We start from the raw sequence: 19,787 nt of genomic DNA, 5'->3' as shown, positions 1-19,787 counted from the left end.
TTTATTTTAAATAATTAAAAAAAAAAAGAAAAAAGAAAGAAAGAAGATGGGTTTGCAATTGGAAAAAGGTAATACTTGAAAATGTACTAGTCATAGTACTGAAAGCACTAAGAGAGAGTCCTTGGAGCAACAGAATTAAGTAACAACTACCTAATGAAGGACCTGCTATATCTAGCATGTCAGCCCAAAGGTACGTTGTATGGGCTCCAGCCTGGCACGTTTTGTTCACCAAGGTTTGGTCATTTATTGCCTTTGGGGGATAAAATAGCAATATTGGGTCTAAGACGAGAGATTTTAAATTATTATCTTTACCTGTTTAGGTGCTGAACGTGTGAATATTTATGCATGCGTATAACCTAACTACCACGAGGAGCCCTGCCCATCGGAGCAGGGGCTTGTTGCAGTGGAGATGCCCACGGGACTGCTGCTCTCTCCCCAAGCACTTCCCTGTCCCGCAGCGTGCTCCCGGGGGGAATTCCTGCTGGGAAAGCGGTCGCTGACGCCGGGGGCTTCGGCTCGGGCAGGTCTGGGGCTCTTCTGGAGGGTTCAGCTGACTTCTCTCCATCGCAAAAATGGAGTCATCCCACCTTCTCTTCCTCCTCCTCTTCCTCCTCCTCCTCCTCCTCCTCACGTGCAGTATTAGCACACGCGGTTGTGACGACGTTGCCAAAACTGCTGTTGGCGTCAATGGAGCTGGAAATGTTTGTGTCGGTGTTTCAGAAGATTAACGGCTTTTTCATTGGTGGTGCCAATAAGGGGAGAAAAAGGATGTCAGTGGGCCGGGTTCATCCCAGCGCAGTTGCTTTTATGAACTTGGCCCAGGACTTTGTGAGCAGACTATTTTTGCATTCATATTCCATTGAGGATTTTTGTTAATCTTTTGGTGGCTTGTTTATTTAAATTAAGGCCTGATTAACTTAAGAAGCTTTCTTTGGCATTTAATAGTTTATCAGAGTAAAAGATTACACTGCCAAACCACAGGCACATTTGTAACACAGCTGTATCTGAGGCAGTAAAATCTGCTATGCCGTATCGGTTTCACTTACTGCGCAGAAAGCACTTTGTCAGAAAAAGACTTACGGCACTTTTATTGTCAGTGTCATATGGAGGAGTGGAGGAATTGTGAGTATAAGGTTAACGGCCTGTTTGTACGTGGCTTATGATGCTGCCCTTTGTTGTCTGTGAATGCTACACGCAGCAGAGACTCAGGCCCATAGGCATGGGCTGATGATAACGTGAGTTGGGTAGTGACTGGTGAAAAACAAAGAAAAAGCAGATGATAGAAAGTTTTCTGACTGTATTTACTAGCTCATTGGAGAATGGGTTAAGCGACGTTCCATAAGAAGGTAAGACTTCATGCATATAGTAAAGGTGGCTTGTGTCTCTCGTTTCCCTGAATACGAGCGTGCAGGTGCCGGTGACGCGGTGGGAGCCGACTGCGGTCACTGAGCTCTTGCTGGATACAGAAGTGATGCCAGGGGCTGAGCAGGCCCATGAAGTGCTAGGTTACAGGCGGGGACCCTTAGGCATCCTCTTAATACAAAATACAAACCCGGTATCTGCAGTAGAGCCGGGCAACTGCTTTCCATGAGTGTTCTGCATTTGAGAGTGAATGTGCTTCCTTTGAGTTTATGCCTTATTTATATAACTTTTTCTCAGGAACCTTACAAGCAAAAAAACCAGAGAGAAAGCAAGAGTCTAGAAAGTATTTCTGCCCCATCAGGCAAATATAATCTGTGGCCTATGTCCACTCAAAACTGCTCATATTACAGGTATCAGAAACTGTTGAAAATAGTTTAGAAGCTAACTAAAGAAGAGAAAGAAAGAATTGTTGAATCTTGAACAACATCCAGTGAATGAGTGTCTCAGAGGAGATGGAAAAGTGGTTGAATTAATTATCCATTACTAAATATTTGCTCAGCTTTATCCTTCACCAAGACAGGATAAAATAATTTGAAGTACTATGGAGATTTGGGGAGAAAATTATGCTGGCTAAATAAACCCATGTAATAATATGGTCTATTGAAATAAGAAATACTGTATTTTTGCAGGTTTGTTAAATTAAGTCAAAAAATGTATCGAATAGACCGGTGTATCAAAACCTGAATAAATAAACACACTTCAGCTCCTGATAACTAAGAGTGAGCATATTCAGCACCAGGTTTGGGTGGTTGTTTTAGTTGGCTCTTTTGTACTTTAATCTTTCATGGCTTAATCCTTTTTCTTTTCCACCCCTTTACTTTCCACCCTTCAGGTGTCCTGGTCATCTGCCATTGCTGTTAAAAGGGATGCCCAGGAGGAGATGTCCCTCTGAGCGCTGTCGCAAAGGTTGTTGGAAGACATTGGGAAGCTCACTGTAAAGCACCATGCAGAAGCATGGTTGCAGAGATGCTATAAGGTATGTGTTACTGGAGCTGTGCTGCTCTCAGCAGCATCGCTGCTGCGCAAGGTCCTACTGACCTGTGGAGAGCCCTTGAAACAGAAATCCCTTCCCATGGGGTCAGCCAGGAGCAGCCACTTTTTCCCAGGAGCTGCACTTTTTGGGAGGCTCCTTGTACTGGTGGCTCTGGCACGAGGAGCAGCTCTCCCAGCGAAGGTCAGGGTGAAGGTCGTGGGGCCATAGAAGGACTCTGAGTGTGTTTTGGTACTGCAGCACCAGCTCCTGGCCTGTCATGAGCAGGAGATGGCTGATGTGTAGCAATGAGGTTTGAGCAAGAGCGGGCAACACCGGGGTGGCCGTTCCTACTTTTGGGGCGTTTGCCAGCTCCTCCCACCCTTCTGCACACGTTGGTTGGTTGGAGGGTTCTGGGTCAGCTCACAGCAGCACAAAAATGGAGCATTGGCCTCCAGGAGGCCCATGGAGAAATTACTATTAATGGCTTGTATGAGATCTCTTTCTTCTGAGAGAGGGATGGGCATGGTGAATCACAGAATCACAGAATTGTATAGGTTGGAAAAGACCTTTAAGATCATCGAGTCCAACCGTAAACTTAACACTACCAAGGCCACCACTATACCATGTCCCTAAGCACCTCATCCAAACGTCCTTTAAATACCTCCAGGGATGGCGACTCAACCACTTCCCTGGGCAGCCTGTTCCAGTACTTGATAACCCTTTCAGTGAAGAAAAATTTCCTCATATCCAGTCTAAACCTCCCCTGGCACAACTTGAGGCCATTTCCTCTTGTCCTGTCACTTGTTACCTGGGAGAAGAGACCGACCCCACCTCTCTACACCCTCCTTTCAGGCCGTTGTAGAGAGCGATGAGGTCTCCCCTCAGCCTCCTTTTCTCCAGGCTGAACAATCCCAAGAGAAGAGCTGGAAATGTCTCCTCCAGGGGCCCTACAGGAGTTCAGCAGCCCTAGACCAAGCTCCTTTTGGTTTTGCATTAATTTCCCGTTCACTCAGCTGAAATGCCTCATGTCAGACAGTAAAATCTGAATAAAGTTGGGCGAAGATGTCAGCAGGCAGCAGCATCCTAGGAGGAGTGGAAAAACACAAAGAGGAGCAGGGGCTGAGCTGGCCAGATTTGCTGGTCACACGAGGTTCGTGCCGGAGGGCTCTGGTTAGCGTTCCTGCTGGAGAGGGGCCGTGGTACAGTCGTTTCCCTGCAAGTGCCCTGAAATAGGTGCTCGCTTAAGCAGGCAGATACTCGCCCTTTAAAATGCTGTAAAATCATATTATGGCTGGACTTGTCTCTGGGCTGTGGCAATCCAGCCTCTGTTGTAGACCCAAACTAGCTAAACCAGCCCTGCTTTAATAGATCGTTTTAGAAGGAGAGGAAGGAGTCCTGAGTATGAAGGCATTTCTGCTGGTTAGTTTTCCTTTTTTTTTCCAGGACTGCAGTCAGGGTTTAGCGAATTACTTGGCATCCTGTATTTTACAAAATGGAAAATACACAACACCACAGAGCCGCAGTCCTACCCCCTGCAGCACCTTAAAGACCCCCACAATTAGTCCTCAACAGGCGTTGCAGCTTCTGATAAAAAGGCGTGTGTTTAGTGGTGTTGAACAGAGCAAATGCAAGTATATTTTGCTTTTTCTCACTCTACAGACCTGCCTGTGCTGCCGCTAAACATGAGACGCTACCACTAGGAACAGAAATCAGATTTCATGCATCTAACAACCCGTAATGCCATCCTGCTAGTTATTAACAATCCAAAGTGGCTCTTGAGCTGTAAGCAAGCAGTCGGAGCTCTGGGCTCGGAGGGGAAGCTAGGGAGCTGTTTTCTGGCAACGTAAGTAGCTCAGACACCTGCTCTGTAGGAAGAAAAATCACAATAACCTCTTTGCCTCTCCTCCTCTCTCTCCCACTCACCATTACTAATTTATCCTGATTGTAATGGCTTCTATTTGCTCTAAGCAGATCCTGTTCCCTTCCTGGGAAGACTTGAACAGCTACAAGGACATAATATTCCCAGGGGAGGATCTGTTCTTGGATTCAGGCAGACTCAGGCAGATATAATGATCTCTTGATGCAAGCCCCCCTTTTTCAACTGGCCAGCCCACGACCATTTTAATGTGATCATAATCTGAAATAAGACACTGGGAGCTGCATCTGGAGTAAGCCGTCCCGTGGTAATGAGCTGACGTTTAATTTATTGTCACAAGGAAACGTTTTGCAAATGGTTTACATCTCTTCAAAAACCCGGCTGACTCTTGCTCCGTGCGCAAGCCGGTGGGGCTGGAGGCTATGCCATGGGGGTGCTGTGTGGCACCAGAGGGTGGCCCTGCCACTTGCAGGGATGCAGGGACAAGCTTATCCTCTGTGCACGCCCACCCATGTCGATCACACTGTACGAGAGTTTAATCTTCCCCGTCCGTTCAGGTTGCAAAGCAAATGCTAACACTGCCCTGGAGCAGCGTTACCGACTCAAGAGGCCGCGGTGGTTATTTCTGAAGTTCCTCTGCATTTGTGTCTCTCCCGCATTCTCCCGTCGGCACAGATCCTGGCTGGCTTTGCAGCCCCGTCCCTGTGGCGTTGTTAAGCTCCTTGGGAGGGGGCAGAGCCTCCTGCTCAGGGGCTGGGGCAATTCAAGGTGCCTGTGGTCGGGCAGCTGCTCTGGGCTGGGCCCTTTGTTCCTCTGCAGCCAAAGGAGAGAGCAGTGGAGGTGGAGGTTCATCCCATCAAGCTGAGTGGGATAAATAGCTCTAAAGATGTTCCTGCCTCTCTCTGTCGGCTACAGAAGGAGCCTGGACGCCTAGTGTAGGAGAAACATTTAGGTAATGTGTTCCTATACTAATGGGGGACCATTAATGGGACAGCCAGCATCACTCAGCCATGACTATATTTATCAAGCGTGTGTCTGCTCTACTGCTTTTGATTTGGGCCCAGTGTGACACTGGGGGGGCAGGGGTACCTCTGCAGGATGCCACGCCTGGAACCCCACCAGGATGCTCGGAGCTGCCTTGGGGTGCAGAACCCCACTGCTCACTAGAAGCATTCTGCTGACAGGTTGGCGTTTGGGGAGGGAGGTTAGACAAGTTTCCTGGGGACAGAGGCTGCCAGTCCACCACTACAAAAGGCACCTGAGCCCAGCCAAAAGCCAAGGTGGGACAGACGCTTCACCACGTGCCTCCTGGCATTCAGCTCTGCCTGCGCTTCCCTCCTGCTACTGCTGTTGGAGGCTCTAAGGCTGTCACCTCGTCACAGAGTCCTAAATTACGCTCCCAGTGCCTGCTGCCAGCAGGGCTGTCAGTTCCTGAGCACCGCGTGGTGCCCTTGGCTTCACGCTTGTCTGCACCACCCTGACTAACTGTGGGCATCATACAAATAATAAACATTAATTCGCTTAATACCTTCCCTCGCTCCTGGGTTTTACAGTGGCACGCATCAGCTGCAATCACATCCCTGTCAACACTGTGATCTGTCTCCATGTCACATCTCCTGGACAGGCCTAATTTAACAGGGATGTTTTTTGGACGTAGCTAATAAATTGTTTGCTCCGTGTGGTTAGCCAGCCCCGTCCTCAGCACTCCCATCGCCCTGCTGGGTAGCCCATCACTGCTTTCAGTAACTGGTCTGTTTGGTAGCGTGCACTTGCAGGGCTCCACGTGGGTGCAGTTGATCTCTGCGGTGACGAGCAGCTCCATTGCAAGCGGGGCTGGGATATAAAACCTGCGAGGGCCGGGGACGTCAGCCTGTGGGTTCAGGTGCTCTGGTTCACCAGCGTGTTGCGATGGCTGCACCTTCCCAGGCTGGGGCGCAGGCACGGGCTCTCCCGCGCAGCTCCTGTGCAGCCAGCCCCGCAGCAAGGGATTGTGGCTGATTGATCGTTTTTTGTATCCTTGGAAACTGAAAGGGCATTAAAATTGCATGGTGTGTGCAGTGCTGATGCACTCTGCTCCTCGTAGTGCTGCCATGGGCTTGGAGATGGCTTCAGCCTCCAGCTGACAGCTATGGGGTGTCAAGGGCACTGGCTTGTTTTGGAGAAAAACTAAACTACAACTGAATGGCAAACTACTTAGAGGGAAGTACCTCTGCGAATCGCAGTGCTGGTGTCTGGGGGTACGACTAACTCCTAGCCATCCCTGACCATGGCTCAGTAGCTTCTCTGTTTGTGGCCCAGCCACAGCGAGCCTGGGCCTCGGGGCAGAGAGCTCCTGCCTGAGAGGAGCTGCCTGCCTTGAAACCATCCCGCCCCAGCCGCAGGGACCGCTGAGGCTGGCGCCGGGCTCTTAATGCGGGGTTGCACGGCAGCGGTTCCTGCCATTTGGAGCACACACGGCACTCGCTGCCCACCAGCCTGAAATGGGTTGGAACTGGGCTCGCAAAAGCCCCTCCTAAGCGTCTGCTTAGGGCTTCATCATCTAACACTAAAAGGAAGTCAATATAATCGCTCTGGGGTAGAGACTACAGGCAGCGCAGGGTAGCAAGGGAGTCGTTCTCCAGCCCTTGCCCCTTCTTGTCCCAGCTTTCCTGCCTTAAAATACATTTACTAAATAAGAAATACCCGCTCCAGTGGCTGATTGTGTGGATGTTTTTTCACCTTGTGCAGGAGCTGGACGCACAGGTGTGTGTTGGCGGCCCTTGGGAAGGGCTTTACCCCACGTTTGGCTGTACGCAGTGCCGGGCTGTACGGCGGTGCTGCCTGCACGGGGGCTCCCCTTGGCCTCTTGAAGCAGCGCTGCCGGCAGCTGGGCTGGACCCTGCTTGTGGAGCCCCACGGGTGCTGCCGGCAGATGCAAGAGCTCAGCCCCTGTGTGCCGGCATGGGTTCAGCCATGCCCTCACCCGTGCTGAGGCCGTTTTCAGGCAGCTCTCCCCCAGCACTAGCAGTTGCAAGGAGAAAGGGGCTCCTCCGGAATCACCCCCGGACCCACGGGAAGGAGCACTGAAGGGCTGCCCCTAGTCCAGGGCTGCCGACAGCCCGCAGAGGCTGCTCCGAGCGCTGCCATCAGTGCGCACGCTCCCGTGGCTTCTCACCAGCACCCGCTGTCCTGTCCCCAGCCAACAAACCTGCTTTTGCATCAAATCTAGGTTACTCTCTGTCTCTCTCTCTCTCTCTTTCAGACACCAGATTTTCCATTTTCTAAAATGGTACCAGAACAAAGGCTCTCCCAGGATCTCATTTTCTCCTACCTCCTCAGTTGCTGCTAATTAATATCGCGGCTGCCTAGTCACGCAGCGTGTGTTCATCTATATGCATGTGTTCAGAGAAGATGAAAATAATATCTGCATCACGGGATCTTGCGGGTTTATTTGCTGGGGAAAAGAAGTCCCTGATGCTCCAGGAATTCCTCTAGCTATGACAGCATCTGCTGAGCACCAGCCCACCCCTTGGTGCTCTCCTTGGCTCCTCACAGCCCTGCAAGTCAGGGTGCTTCGGCTGCTCCCTGTCGTAGCTCACGCTGCTGCCATAAAACGCCCACCGGCACCTCTGCCTTGAGATACCTCCTGGAGGTGCCGCTGATGGTTGATGAGTGCCTCGTGCCTGCTTGAGTGCAGTCAAACCCGTGGAAGAAAGGGAATGGGGCGACGGTGTGTGTGAGTGCATGGGGAGGAGAGAAAAACAGTCAAGAGAAACCACAGTTTGTTGTGGGCTTGAACTAATGGGCATCAAATACTCAGAAATCATACAGTAAAGTGCAACAGATCCTCACAACCCATTGCTGGCAATGAGTCACTGGTTAATGTACTGCTAACTCGGATTTATAGGTTTAATATTTTTCTGTTGCTGTGCAGATTGCTTCATCAGTTTTCTTTCCTGTCCTGAGGTACTTTAAAATAGGATCTTTTGGGGTTATTATTTTTTAATAAATATATTCTATTTCAAAGGATATTGAAAAATTCCTTGCCATTTATTCCCCAAGACTTGAAATGGTCTCTCTAACGTCCTAGTCCAATTTGCAAGCTCGCTAACTATCTCACCTATATAAATGTCCTTTTCTTGAGGATCTAATGAATGTAATAGCCACTGTGAATGTGTTTATTTCAATAGTGGTCATGCAGGAGGAGCTCTTAATGAAACCATCTTTAGTTAAAAAAAACCACCAACACTTTCATAAATTTAAAAAAAGAAAAGTGTCAACAGTCCTCTTTTTTTTTATGTTTGACTTAATATACACATTTTAGTCACTGTTTTTAATAATATGCTCATTTTCCCTTCCAGAGATCAAAACTCTGCTGTGGCAAGTGCTGAACAAGCCGGCGCTCGAACTCAGCCGTATCCCACGGAGCCACGCGAGCGCGGCCGTGTGCTGCTATGGCGGTGCGCGGCGCTACCCGTTGCGCTACCCGTTTGGGACAGGCCGGTCAAAACTGGGACTTACGATCCGAGGTATCCGTGTATATGCTGCGCGACGTTTGCTGCTGCTGGGGTTCCTGAACACTGTGCTTCGCCCTGCGGAGCCAAGAACCTGCTCGAGCGGAATGAGGGAAAATGGATTTGTTACGATTTGTAGCGTTTAAGTTGCTGGGTATTTAATGTCTGTAACTATTCATTTTTGAGACTGTACACACATCACATATGTATATGCACATACTATATACACACACACACATATTGATGTGTGTGTGCATGTGGAGATGCTGGGTTTCATGAGTCTGTTAGTAAGATACCTTACTATTACCACAGTCCCTTTCCAGACAAAGTTCGCACGGTGCAGGTGACCCGCTGCCCAGGGCGGCGGTGCAGAGGCCCTTCAAAAGTGCCGGGAGCACCTGGGCTCCCCCCGTTAGATTTCAAGGGGAACGAAGCCCGGGACGCAGCGCTGAGGAGCCTGAACCTCTCCCGAAATGAGACTTGGGTTTAAAACACGGAGAAGTGTTGCGTGCCCTGCTTGACGCCCCTCGCCCCGGGGAAAGCTGAGACAGGTTAGCCTGGGCCTGCGCCCCTTAGCTTCGGGGCTGCCTGGCCCCCAGCTCCCCCTTGGTCCTGGGCTCGGCACGGCTCCCGTCAGCCTCACGTCCCCCTCAGCCCCGGGGCTCCCCTCAGCCTCGCGCCTCCCCTCAGCCCCGGGGCTCCCCTCAGCCTCGCGTCTCCCTCAGCGCCGGGCTCCCCTCAGCCCCGGGGCTCCCCTCAGCCCCGGGCTCCCCGCGGCCACTGGGGATCCCCGCAGCCCTGTGTCCTCCGCAGCCCCGGGCTCCCCCCGGCCGCCCCCGCCGCCCCGCACGGTCCCGCCCCGCCCCGCCCCCGCCCGGCTCCCGCAGCGGCCGCGTTTCGGGGGTGGCGGCTCCTCCCGGCAGTGCGGTAGAGCGCGGCCGCCATTGCATCACGGCGCGCCCCGCGCTCGGCCGCGCCTCCATCCCGCATCCCGGCACCGGCCCCAGCTCCGGCTCCGGCTCTGGCACCGGCGGGGGGTGGGACCGCTGCAGCCGCAGGGAACGGCCGCCGCGGCGCCGCGGGGGGAGCGGGCTCCGCCGCAGCGGGTGGGGGAGCGACCCTCGGCCGGGCCCCAGCGCCGCTGCCGCGGCTTCGGGGCCGCGCCGGCAGGGCTGAGGCGGAGGCCGGCGCCCGCCCGGCCCCGCGATCCGCGCAGCACCTCGGCGGCGGGGCCGGGGCTCGGCGGGATGCGCCGGCGGTGACGGGGCAGCGGGGTGCCGGGCAGGGGCCTGCGCCGGCCGCGATGGGGCCCGCCTGAGCGGCGCGGCCGCGGCGCAGACAGCCGGGCCGGCCCGCCCGCGCCCCGGCGGCGGGGCCCAGGCCCGGGCCGCCGCCGGCCCCCGGGGCGCCGCGGTCCCGGCCTAGCGGCGCGGCGCCTGCCGGCCGGCGCGCCCCCTGCGGGCGAGCGGCGCGGCGGCGGCGGCCGCCCCCGGGCCCGCGGGCCGGGCATGGGCGGCGCGGCGGCGGGCGGGCGCTGAGGCGGGCGGCGGCAGCATGGAGGCCATCTGGCTCTACCAGTTCCGCCTGATCGTCATCGGCGACTCCACCGTGGGCAAGTCCTGCCTCATCCGCCGCTTCACCGAGGGGCGCTTCGCCCAGATCTCCGACCCCACGGTGGGCGTGGATTTCTTCTCCAGGCTGGTGGAGATCGAGCCGGGCAAGAGGATCAAGCTGCAGATCTGGGACACGGCCGGGCAGGAGCGGTTCCGGTGAGACCGGCGGCGGCGGCGGCGGCGGGGGCGGGCGGGCCGGGCCGGGCTCCCGGCGGGGCGGCCCTTCCCGCGGCGCGGGGCCGGGAGCTGCGGGGCTGGGGCCGGCGCCCTCCTCCTGCGCCGGGCTCCGGCTTGCGCGGGGGGCGGGGGGGCCCGCACCGGCGATGGGCGAATGAGACAAAGAAGAGTCAAATTGCACCTTTTTGGGTTTTGTTTTTTCTTTTTTCAGCGCTGTCCGCAAAACGCGCGGGGGAAGCGAACCGCTTTGTGTACCCGGGGTTTGTGTCCACCCCAAATGGCCGCGTGTAGGGTGTGTAGGGTGTGTAGGGTGTGTAGGGTGTGTAGGGTGTGTAGGGTGCAGGTGTAGAGGAGCGACCCCGCCGCGCTGGGGAGGGGGACGGAGCCCGGAGGCAGCGCAGGGGGCCGGGGATGTTTACCAGGAGCCGTGCATCAGAGGTGCAGCTCGGCAGGGAAAGCGCTGGTTGGTGCAGGGAGGCAGTAACCAGGATGTTTCGTAGCCGAACACACGTTTAGGCTCGCTAAACGCCGTGGAATATGCGGTTTGATTCTCTGCAGCGACAGCAGAGACCAGCTGTCTGTCGGACAGAGAAAGGCCGGGACAAACCCTTGGTTGGGGCTGTGCAGGGATGACAGGCGCTCTCTGGAGCGCTGCACGGGCGCACGCGATTTGAGAGGTTAAGCGATAGTAACGAAGACTCGATGAGGAAAAATAAAGGTGGCATGTGGGACCGTGCCAAGAGTTTCCCACAGAACTGTATGGTGAAAACAGCAGTCGCGGTTGGAGCAGGCCCAAACAGGGGGGCTGGTGTTGTCACGGGGTGGATGCTGCTCGGACAGTGCTCATTTGGAAGGGGTGTGAGTGTACCCTCAGCTCCCTGCCTCCTGTTTGCTTATATTTTTCATGCATCTTTAACCCTCGTCCGCTCTTTCATCCTGCTCCCTCCAGGAGCACTTTCCTTGCTCCGCATCTCTGCGCAGCTTCACGTAGCTTCTACTTCTGTGCTGTAATGACTCGCCCGAAGAATGTTTTGGTTTCATTCAATAGATGAAACCTCCCCTCTCAGCGCCTTCCTTTGCATCTGTGGCGCTGGCATCTGGCCCAGGATGTGCAGTAGTCGGTCCTTATCCACTGACAGGTTTTTCTTCTGCTACCTTGCGGCCTTTCGGGGCGAGGAGCTGGTGCTGTATTCTGCTGCGAGAGGAGGTGCTTTAGCTTGCAGTTGCATCAGCTTCCAGCTTTGGCTCTCGGGCTGAGGTCTGTAGAAAACACGCCTGGGTGCCGTCCCCTGCTTCTGCCTTTGCCGTGAAGAGCAAAAGCTGTCGGATGGCTTCAATTTCCTTTCTTTTACACATTAGGAAGTTTGGGGCCCTGGAGGCTGCTTACCCTTAGTGCTGGTGGCTGACCCGGCCCGGCGCTCGGGTTGTAAGCATGATGAGCAGGCGACCTTCAGCGCAAGGGCAGGCTGCACCGCTGCCATGGGCAGCAGCGTTCAAAGGCAGGAAGAGTGTAAGGGGCAGGAACAGTGAGTGACATTAAAAAAAAAAAAACACATCGTGCAACTTGGAAAAGCGCAGACTTAAATTCCCAATGTGAAAAGCTAGAGGGAAGTCAGCAAACCCAGGTGCGCTCTGAAGTATGACAAAATCAGGCAAAAAAGTCCATTTTGTGTTTATGCCTTTCAGATCGCCATTATCCCTGTGACAAAGTGTACCCCACAAAGACGGCAGCTCTTGGACTCCTCCTGCAAGCTATTTTTTTTGGCAAAAGGCAAGATGTAGCTATTACTGGAATAAGCTGAAGCCTCTCAGACTTTTGGGCATAGGCAAGAAGCACGACGGTGCAGGTGCTCTCCAGAACCCTTAAACCTTTTTTTTGTAGCACAGGGAATTTCGTAAGAAGGAAATTCATAAGAATGAGCTCTGCTTTTTCAGAGTTCTTTGATTTGAGCATTTCCAGTCTGCTTTGCGTAGTTTAACAGCTGCCCCACAAGGAAGAAACCACTGTAGCTATTTTGAAGACACCTTGTTGGCATTCTCTGGTCTGCAGCTGTGCTACATTTCTGCTCTTCCTGACCCCCGTTGTGAGCTCTTTCACTCTCCATAAATTAGAAGCAATTTCCGTGCAGTCAAGGCTTAAATTACAGTTAAGCATGTGCCATTCTGTTTTGCCAGATCAGGCCCCCAAACATGCTGCCTGGGGCAGCGCTGAGGCTGCTTTGGAGCTGTAGAAGAGCAGGGTCGAATTCTTCCTGGATCCAGCAGGTTTTGCCCATCTCTGGTTGCTCAGCTACTGTGATTTCCTTGTCTGAAGTGTGATGTTGTGTAATGCTAACAAAAGCAAAGGCATGTGCAGCCCTCTCTCCCTGGAACTGTGTACCACCACCTACAGAAGAGCCGTTTCCTTCCAGCCGGCAGCTCTCCCTTGGCTGAGAGGGAAAGACTCGAACAAACAGGCGCAAACCCCAGAACAAGAGTCCCCACCATGGGTACAGAGCAGGGGAGAGTTCCCAGACAGAGGCAACACCTTTATGTTAAAACTTGGCCAAAATAGGTGCAAATCCCTGTACTGCTCTGCATGAGCTTGTATGAGCATGGTGGGAGGAGGGAAGGTAGGAATCTTGGAAAGGAATTGGGGGGTGACGTGCAACGTGAAGGCAATATACTTTCCTTCCTGCGGGTCGGTAAGGAAAACAGTCTGTGGAAAAGGCTTTCAGAAAAAGCACTGAGGCCTTCACCTAGTTTTACCTCAAAGCAGCGTTCAGCTTAGATCCCGTCATGTCTTTCAGAAGTACCTGAGGCATTGTTGATGTTGGCAGGAGGAGCCAGGGCTGATGGCACGGAACACAAGGGAGAAGCAGAGATGCCTGTGACAGTGTGGGGGTGAATTCAAAGCGCCAGTATCTGTTTGTGGCTGGCTACATAGCAAAAGGCAGATCTAATTCCCCCAGTGCCAAATGTGCAGAGCTACTGTTGTCCCTCAGCCAGATAATTGGGAGAGGAGAAATTATTCAAATGCAGCCAACTATCTTCCCCCACCTCTTCTGGCTTTCTTCAGTTTTGGCTGTGGATTTTCACCCGTCACTGCATGTCTGTTGATAAAGCAATCCTTGAAAACTCCAGTTCACCCTTTCTTGGGGCAGTTTCGCTAGATACACACACTACAGGACCAAATAACCCCTAACAACAGCCTTGCACGTCCAAAATGGGACTTGTCCCAAGGTAAAAATGCAGCAGTGCTTACATTTTCCCAGCAAGGAAAGTTCAGGCCTGAGCGTGAATTCCTCCAGGGACTGAAATCGATCCTTGCTTCTGGATTTAGAACAAATCCGTGACTTTGCAGAAACATCACAGTTTTACAGCTTCTTGGTTTTTCCACGTGTAGCAGTCATTGAACTGTAGCTCTGCTCAGCCTCGTGGTCTCAGCTTGGCTCTATCGCCCTGTGTTAGCTGATTTCACGTGCTGCTTCTGGCTGCGTTGAAGTCTGCCCTTGCTCGGAAGAATTGTGGAAGATGCGCTCCATTTCTCAGCCCGCGGTTCGGAGGTCTTTTTGGTTACTGTTTAACGTTGTCAGTATTTGGCAGGAACAAGACCAGCAGTAATGCAGATTCCCCTAGGAAGCTGTTGTATCATTTTGCTGTTCCTCGGGAGGTCAGCCTGGCTGCTCCTGCTCGTGCGTTAGCTGTAACGGTGCGTGCCGACAATTTGACCAGTGGTGTGGTGGAAGAAAGTGTAAGGGTCGGTGGATGTCCCTGTGCCGAGCCCCTGGGTGTATGGAGGGGAGCTACAACCCCATGGCCTGCCTTCCAAATCTGTAGCCTCCTTCTTTTATGTATCCGTCAGAGAGTGGGTGTTTGGTTTCAAATGAATCCTTTCATTTGTTACAGTGCTTCTAAACCAATGGATTAGACAAGGTATTCAGAGAACTTACGTGGTGGGGGACGGGACTCTTTAGACTAACAGCAAAGGGCATACAGAAATCCATGGTAGAAAATAGAGACCAAAAATGGGGGGGGGGGGGTGGATTTTGAACAGAGCTGTAACAAATCAGTGGGGCAGTTACCCAAGAGTGAAATCTTTAAGCCAAGATTAGTTGTCTTTTTGAATGACAAGCTCTACAGAGCACAAACTAAAAGTGGTAAGACATTGCCTGAATGGCCTCCTCTGCCCTGTATTCTGCTGGGTAGACAGGGTGGTGGTAATGCTGCTTACTTAACAAAGACGTATGTTCAGAAGGGCTACATTTGGCTTAAGAAAAAAAAAAATCAGAAGACACAAACAAACAAAGAAAACCTCACGTGAAGCTCGCTGTGCCCTTCTTCCCAAACAGCTTTAACTTATACTTTTGTTGTGGATCATTCGTTTCCAGGTCCATCACCAGAGCCTACTACAGGAACTCGGTTGGCGGACTCCTCCTCTTTGACATTACAAACCGCAGGTCCTTCCAGAACGTGCACGAGTGGCTAGAGGAGACCAAGGTGCACGTCCAGCCATACCAGATCGTCTTTGTTTTGGTAGGTCACAAGTGTGACCTTGACACACAGCGGCAAGTCACCAGGCACGAAGCTGAGAAACTGGCTGCTGCATATGGTATGAAGTACATTGAGACCTCAGCTCGGGATGCCATTAACGTGGAGAAGGCCTTCACTGATCTGACTCGAGATATATACGAGCTTGTTAAAAGGGGGGAAATTTCAATCCAGGAGGGATGGGAAGGGGTAAAGAGCGGGTTTGTCCCAAATGTAGTGCACTCTTCAGAAGAAGTGGTGAAATCAGATAGGCGATGCTTGTGCTGAGCTCTTCTAGTGAGGCAAGTGGTGATGAACTCTACTAACCAAACATACTTTACTAAGTGAACTCAGTGTGACAGAAGGGAGAGCAACACTCCCGTTGTGAACAGCCTCCCACGTTGTTTTGGACACCAGAACAGACCCCGGAAAGAAATGTTCTGTTCCAAATAACCTTTCAGAACTGGGGGCTACAAACCTAAAGGAGAGTGAGTGGGGGTGCATGTAGATGTTGTAAGGAGACAGGAAGCAGAAATGAGGGGCTGCACGAGACAGGAGAGAGTATACAGAGAGCTGAATGGGCTGGCACGTGCCAGGGTGCTGCACATGTCCTCTTTTAAGTAAATCCATAGCTCCATGCTGGGTGTTGAAGCCACAGTATGGATGCTTTAGTAGTATGACAAATGGGCAGACAGAGAGAAAGAAAGAGGACGTCTCCGTTTGTGTCAGCTGTTTGGTACCAGGAAGGTGTAAAGGCAGCACAGATACCATTTTCTCATAGGGCCAACTCCACAGGAAAAGTTTACTGACATGGTGTGCACACTTCTGAATTTTCTTTCTTATGTTCTTGAACCTAGTTCGATAGCAAAGAATATTCTGTGAGATTTAAAGAGGAAAACAGTAGTTATTTGGTTGGTAATTAAAATTTAACTTATTCCCCTCCCCAATAGTGCTTTTCTTGCTGTGCTGAACTGGGATTCTAAGTGGCAACTCCGGCTCCAGTAGTAATTATTCAATGCATTTGTTACGCATTTACTGCATAGGTGAGTACCTTGAAAGTACCCTGAGTTCAGGGCTTTCCAACAGAATTAAGTGATCAAGAGCATAAAGAGAGAACCATGTCCTCATGTATTATATTTTAAGGCTGGGGTGTTTCAGCCAGGTGGGACGCACCAACATTTCTGCCTTGCTAACAGCACTGTGCTGACCTTTTGGGTGTCTTGCCAGCCAGGTCAAAAGGTGGAATGGAAAGGAGGGGAAATAAACACAAACCCCCCAACAAAATAAAAAAAACTTGAAAACCTTAACTCAGGTGCATCAGACATCCTAAAAGGTGAGATTTGCTTTTAAAGAAATTAAATAGCATGGAAAGCAACAGCTTCCATCAGTACTTTCTGCTGTTAAAGTACCATTTTCTTTCTTGGCACATCTGTGGAAGAAGAGAACTAGCACTGGGAAGGAGGAGCACACAACAGAAGTGTCTGAGCAGGTGGAAAGGAAAGCCACACAAGACAAGCTCAAGAGTAAAATTTGTTTTCCTCCATGTTTTAATGTGACAAAAGATGATCCATCTCAGGTTGGTCATCATAGGATGGCAGCCGTGTTACAAAAGCTATACGTAGGTGGATGTTTTCTGGGAATGCCATTCACCACTTAGAAGCTTTGCTTCTGCTAAGTTTTAACTGAAGCTTTTGAAGTGCAGCAGGGTAACCGTGCTCCTGTAGCAAACTAGGGAAGTTCAGCCTATTAAAAGCAAACAAACAAAACTATAGTGACTGTTTTTTTTACTCAAGTTTGCAAGCTTTATACACCAAACTGCTAAGGGGCAGGAGGGAGGGATTAGGTAAAAACCACAGGAAGCATCTAGTGTTTGATTTTAGGCCTCTAAGAAGAGAAGAATAAAATACTTGTTACAGCTTTTTAAGCTACCCATCTATAAAAGCGTGGGTCTTCTTGACTGCTCTTGAGTTCAGCCGATTTTTCCCTTTGAACCTGTTCTCACGGTTTGCAGCACATGGGCAGGTCTGTATGAAGAAAAAAACCCTGTGGTTTCCGTATTAAAGCTGTAAAAAAAACAAAACAAAAACAAAAACCCACAAAAAAACCCCAACCCAACGCAACAACCAAAACCCTGAAAATTAATAACATTTTTATTTTCAGTGTTCTAGGAACAATTCCAGTGCCTGGGCTCTGCAGGGGAGCAGCAGTGTTGCACCTGCTGGGAGGGCACTGGCTGCAAATTAGAGGAAGGGAGGGGTGGCAATGGTCTAGCACCTTTCAGTAAGCTTGTCACTGCTAACCCTGATCGCTCTTGACTAGGCTATAAACCTATCAAAAACCTTGTGCTAAAGCCCAGTGAATTCCAGGCGGGTTCAGTTGTGGTCGAGTTCAGTGCCCTGAATATTTAAAAAAAAAAAAATACCCCTTTACAAAATCTCTTTCTAGGTAAGCAAAGCGGGAGCAGATGCAGAGAGTGCCACAGGAGCTTGGCTGTCGTGGGCTGTCACGGGCTGACGCCAGCGGAGAGCGCAAGGTTTGCTCGGACCAGGTCTGTTTGTGAAAATATGGCTAAGGCAAGGACAAACAAGTACGAAAGGGTCAGTTTCTTCATTCGCTGAATGCAAAGTCCGCCAAGCAACCGCTTCGGTCTTTCAGGGGCCGGCTGCTCACGAGGTGTGTCTGGGGTTGCCTAGCTGAGGGTAGCAGAGCTGGAGTGCTACATTAACAGCAGTGAGAAGTTGGGTCAAACGGCGTTTTAGCAATAGTAAGATTCTATAATTCTCTGTGCAGGAACCTGGCCAGCAGGGGAAAGATCACTTTTCATGAGACAACCAATATTTTATTTAATGGGTTTTAGAGATTCCCCTTTACTGCTCCCAGAGAGAAATTCCAGAAAGCCTAACTAACTAAGTGCATTCAGGCCTCCAGAGTAAACCTTCAATTTAAAAATACAGGTGTAGTAATTCTAAAGAGGAACAGTACAGAAGAAAATGTATGCAGTCTTAACTACTTAGAGGTAATAAATGGTTATATTAAATGATAGAGAAATCATTATATACATCTTTTTCTAATTCCTTGCATTTTCTAGACAGCTTATTAAAATATAGGAAATGTAGATTCATCTGTACAAAATTTGGAATGTTTTTTCTAAGATGAAGAACTTCTAGGATATGCTAAGAATTCTTTTCTAACAACTGGTTTTAATGCTTTGACTTCTAGTGCAAGAGGGATCTAGAGAAATCAGAAGGTGGTACCTTTCACAGGATAAAGGTCAGGAGCACTTTTACCCTAGGACAAAAAGAAAAAAAAAAAAGAAAAAGCTAACTTTCTGTGGTCTCTACCACGTTAAAAGCAATCTGCATGTTAGATTGAAATTGCTCAGAACCTCCAGAATAAAAGCATAGTATACACTTTCCTCGCTTTCTGTTATGCACTGTAACGAAATGTGAAAATAATGCTGTATTTAGCTGTCTGTATGTGACTGAAAATATGCTTGTATTTAGCAAAATGGTTACTACGTGATAATGTGAAATTTAAAACTTGTAAAGAAACTTTGGTGTTTTTTTTTTCTTTCTGCCTCCCCATTCTTTATCAGTCAGCTATCTGCTACCTGCACCACTTCTGTACCGCAGCCGTAATGGAAAGTCCGACATGGACTGGCTCAACAATAAACGGGCACTCTTTGCAACAGTATTTGCTATGCATTTTTCTCTGAAGGCCCATGGCTTAGATCTTCAGAACTAGCCAGCTACCTTCCTGAGAAAAAACAGTGCAACGATAGAAACACTGGCCCTTCTAAAACAAACCAGAAAACCCCAAACAAACCCCTTGTTCCTTGCAGCAGTAGCCAAACCCAGCCTTAGCCCCTCCAGGAGGCCGTTCTCGGCAGTGGGCAGGACTAGCGTCGCAGTAGCTGAAACAGCTTCTGCAAACCGACCTCCTGTTCTTACTCGCAGGAACAGAGACTTAACAGCAAAGGACAGAGCGACACCGGGCAAGGATCCGTCGTAGGGAAGCCTCAGTTCTTGTCTATGAGGTTTGGTTTGGTTTTTGTATTTACTTCGTATCAAACAAAAAACCACCCCAAACAAGAGTTATGATGGCCACAGCCATCTCCCATCCCCCCCAAGCCAAATACCTTTTGAACCTACCGAGCAATTCCAGCTCCAATGCGGTCCCCCCCGGTTGCCCCCCCATACCCAGCATGAGGTCATCGGCAGTGGCACACAGCACTGATTTTGCTCGTGCAGAAATGCTTAACTCGTCATTTCATTGTGCGCAACAAAGGCAGGCAATTGCTGCCTTAGGACCAGCCGGAGGGAGGGGGAGCACGCTTTAGCCTGTTGGGATCTCATTAATCCAAAGTGAAGAGAAAATTGCAGGAGAAATCAGGACGTGTTTGCAGCTGCCTTTCCTGTCACTGCCCATGCTCTTAAAAAGAAAGGGAGAGAAGCGGCCTGCAGCCTGAGCAGCCCCGCGTTCAGCCTGCTGAGCAGCGGGCAGATACCATTAGTCCAGTACTACGTTAGATCTAAACGCTTCTCTGCTACAGCCAAAGACACTGGAACAAACAGCATCGCCCTCAGGAAAGGTACGGAGGAGCCAAGGCCAGGTACGTACTTGTGACCGGTGGTGAGGATCTGCCTGTTTTATGCCCATCCCTGCAGCTCTGACTCTTACAGCCCCAGTGCTGTCAAATCAGTTGCTTGTATTCACAAATTCAG

The 19,787-nt window shown here is 50.9% G+C and overlaps 1 protein-coding gene across 3 annotated transcripts; it reads left to right on the top strand.

The window, feature by feature from the left end:
* The first annotated feature begins 10,238 nt into the window (after positions 1 to 10,238).
* RAB39B (RAB39B, member RAS oncogene family) lies at positions 10,239 to 19,229 on the top strand. Of its 3 annotated transcripts, XM_075513480.1 has the most exons (4): positions 10,239 to 10,533; positions 14,925 to 15,145; positions 17,509 to 17,660; positions 18,283 to 19,229. In XM_075513480.1, the coding sequence occupies exons 1-4, from the start codon at positions 10,319 to 10,321 to the stop codon at positions 18,385 to 18,387; spliced, it is 693 nt and encodes a 230-aa protein (XP_075369595.1). In that variant the 5' UTR covers positions 10,239 to 10,318; the 3' UTR covers positions 18,388 to 19,229. The 3 variants fall into 3 exon arrangements, with proteins under 3 accessions (XP_075369595.1, XP_075369597.1, XP_075369596.1); XM_075513482.1 differs by lacking the exon at positions 17,509 to 17,660 and having other exon boundaries at positions 10,241 to 10,533; positions 14,925 to 16,106; positions 18,283 to 18,380; XM_075513481.1 differs by lacking the exon at positions 17,509 to 17,660 and having other exon boundaries at positions 10,241 to 10,533; positions 14,925 to 16,639; positions 18,283 to 18,380.
* The last annotated feature ends 558 nt before the right edge of the window (positions 19,230 to 19,787 follow it).

This window comes from Mycteria americana, chromosome 10 (genome assembly GCF_035582795.1).
Source record: "Mycteria americana isolate JAX WOST 10 ecotype Jacksonville Zoo and Gardens chromosome 10, USCA_MyAme_1.0, whole genome shotgun sequence".
Taxonomy (NCBI): Eukaryota; Metazoa; Chordata; class Aves; order Ciconiiformes; family Ciconiidae; genus Mycteria; species Mycteria americana.
The sequence above is the reverse complement of the archived record's forward strand: the minus strand, read 5'-3'. Positions and strand labels throughout refer to the sequence as shown.

What these genes read in the sequence shown, in the direction of transcription:
- RAB39B (XM_075513480.1), top strand. Translation starts at nt 10,319, where the DNA reads ATGGAGGCCATCTGGCTCTACCAGTTCCGCCTGATCGTCATCGGCGAC. An exon ending in GCCGGGCAGGAGCGGTTCCG is followed by an intron (nt 10,534 to 14,924) that starts GTGAGACCGGCG and finishes ATTCGTTTCCAG; the next exon opens with GTCCATCACCAGAGCCTACT. An exon ending in GGACAAACAAGTACGAAAGG is followed by an intron (nt 17,661 to 18,282) that starts GTCAGTTTCTTC and finishes TTTGACTTCTAG; the next exon opens with TGCAAGAGGGATCTAGAGAA.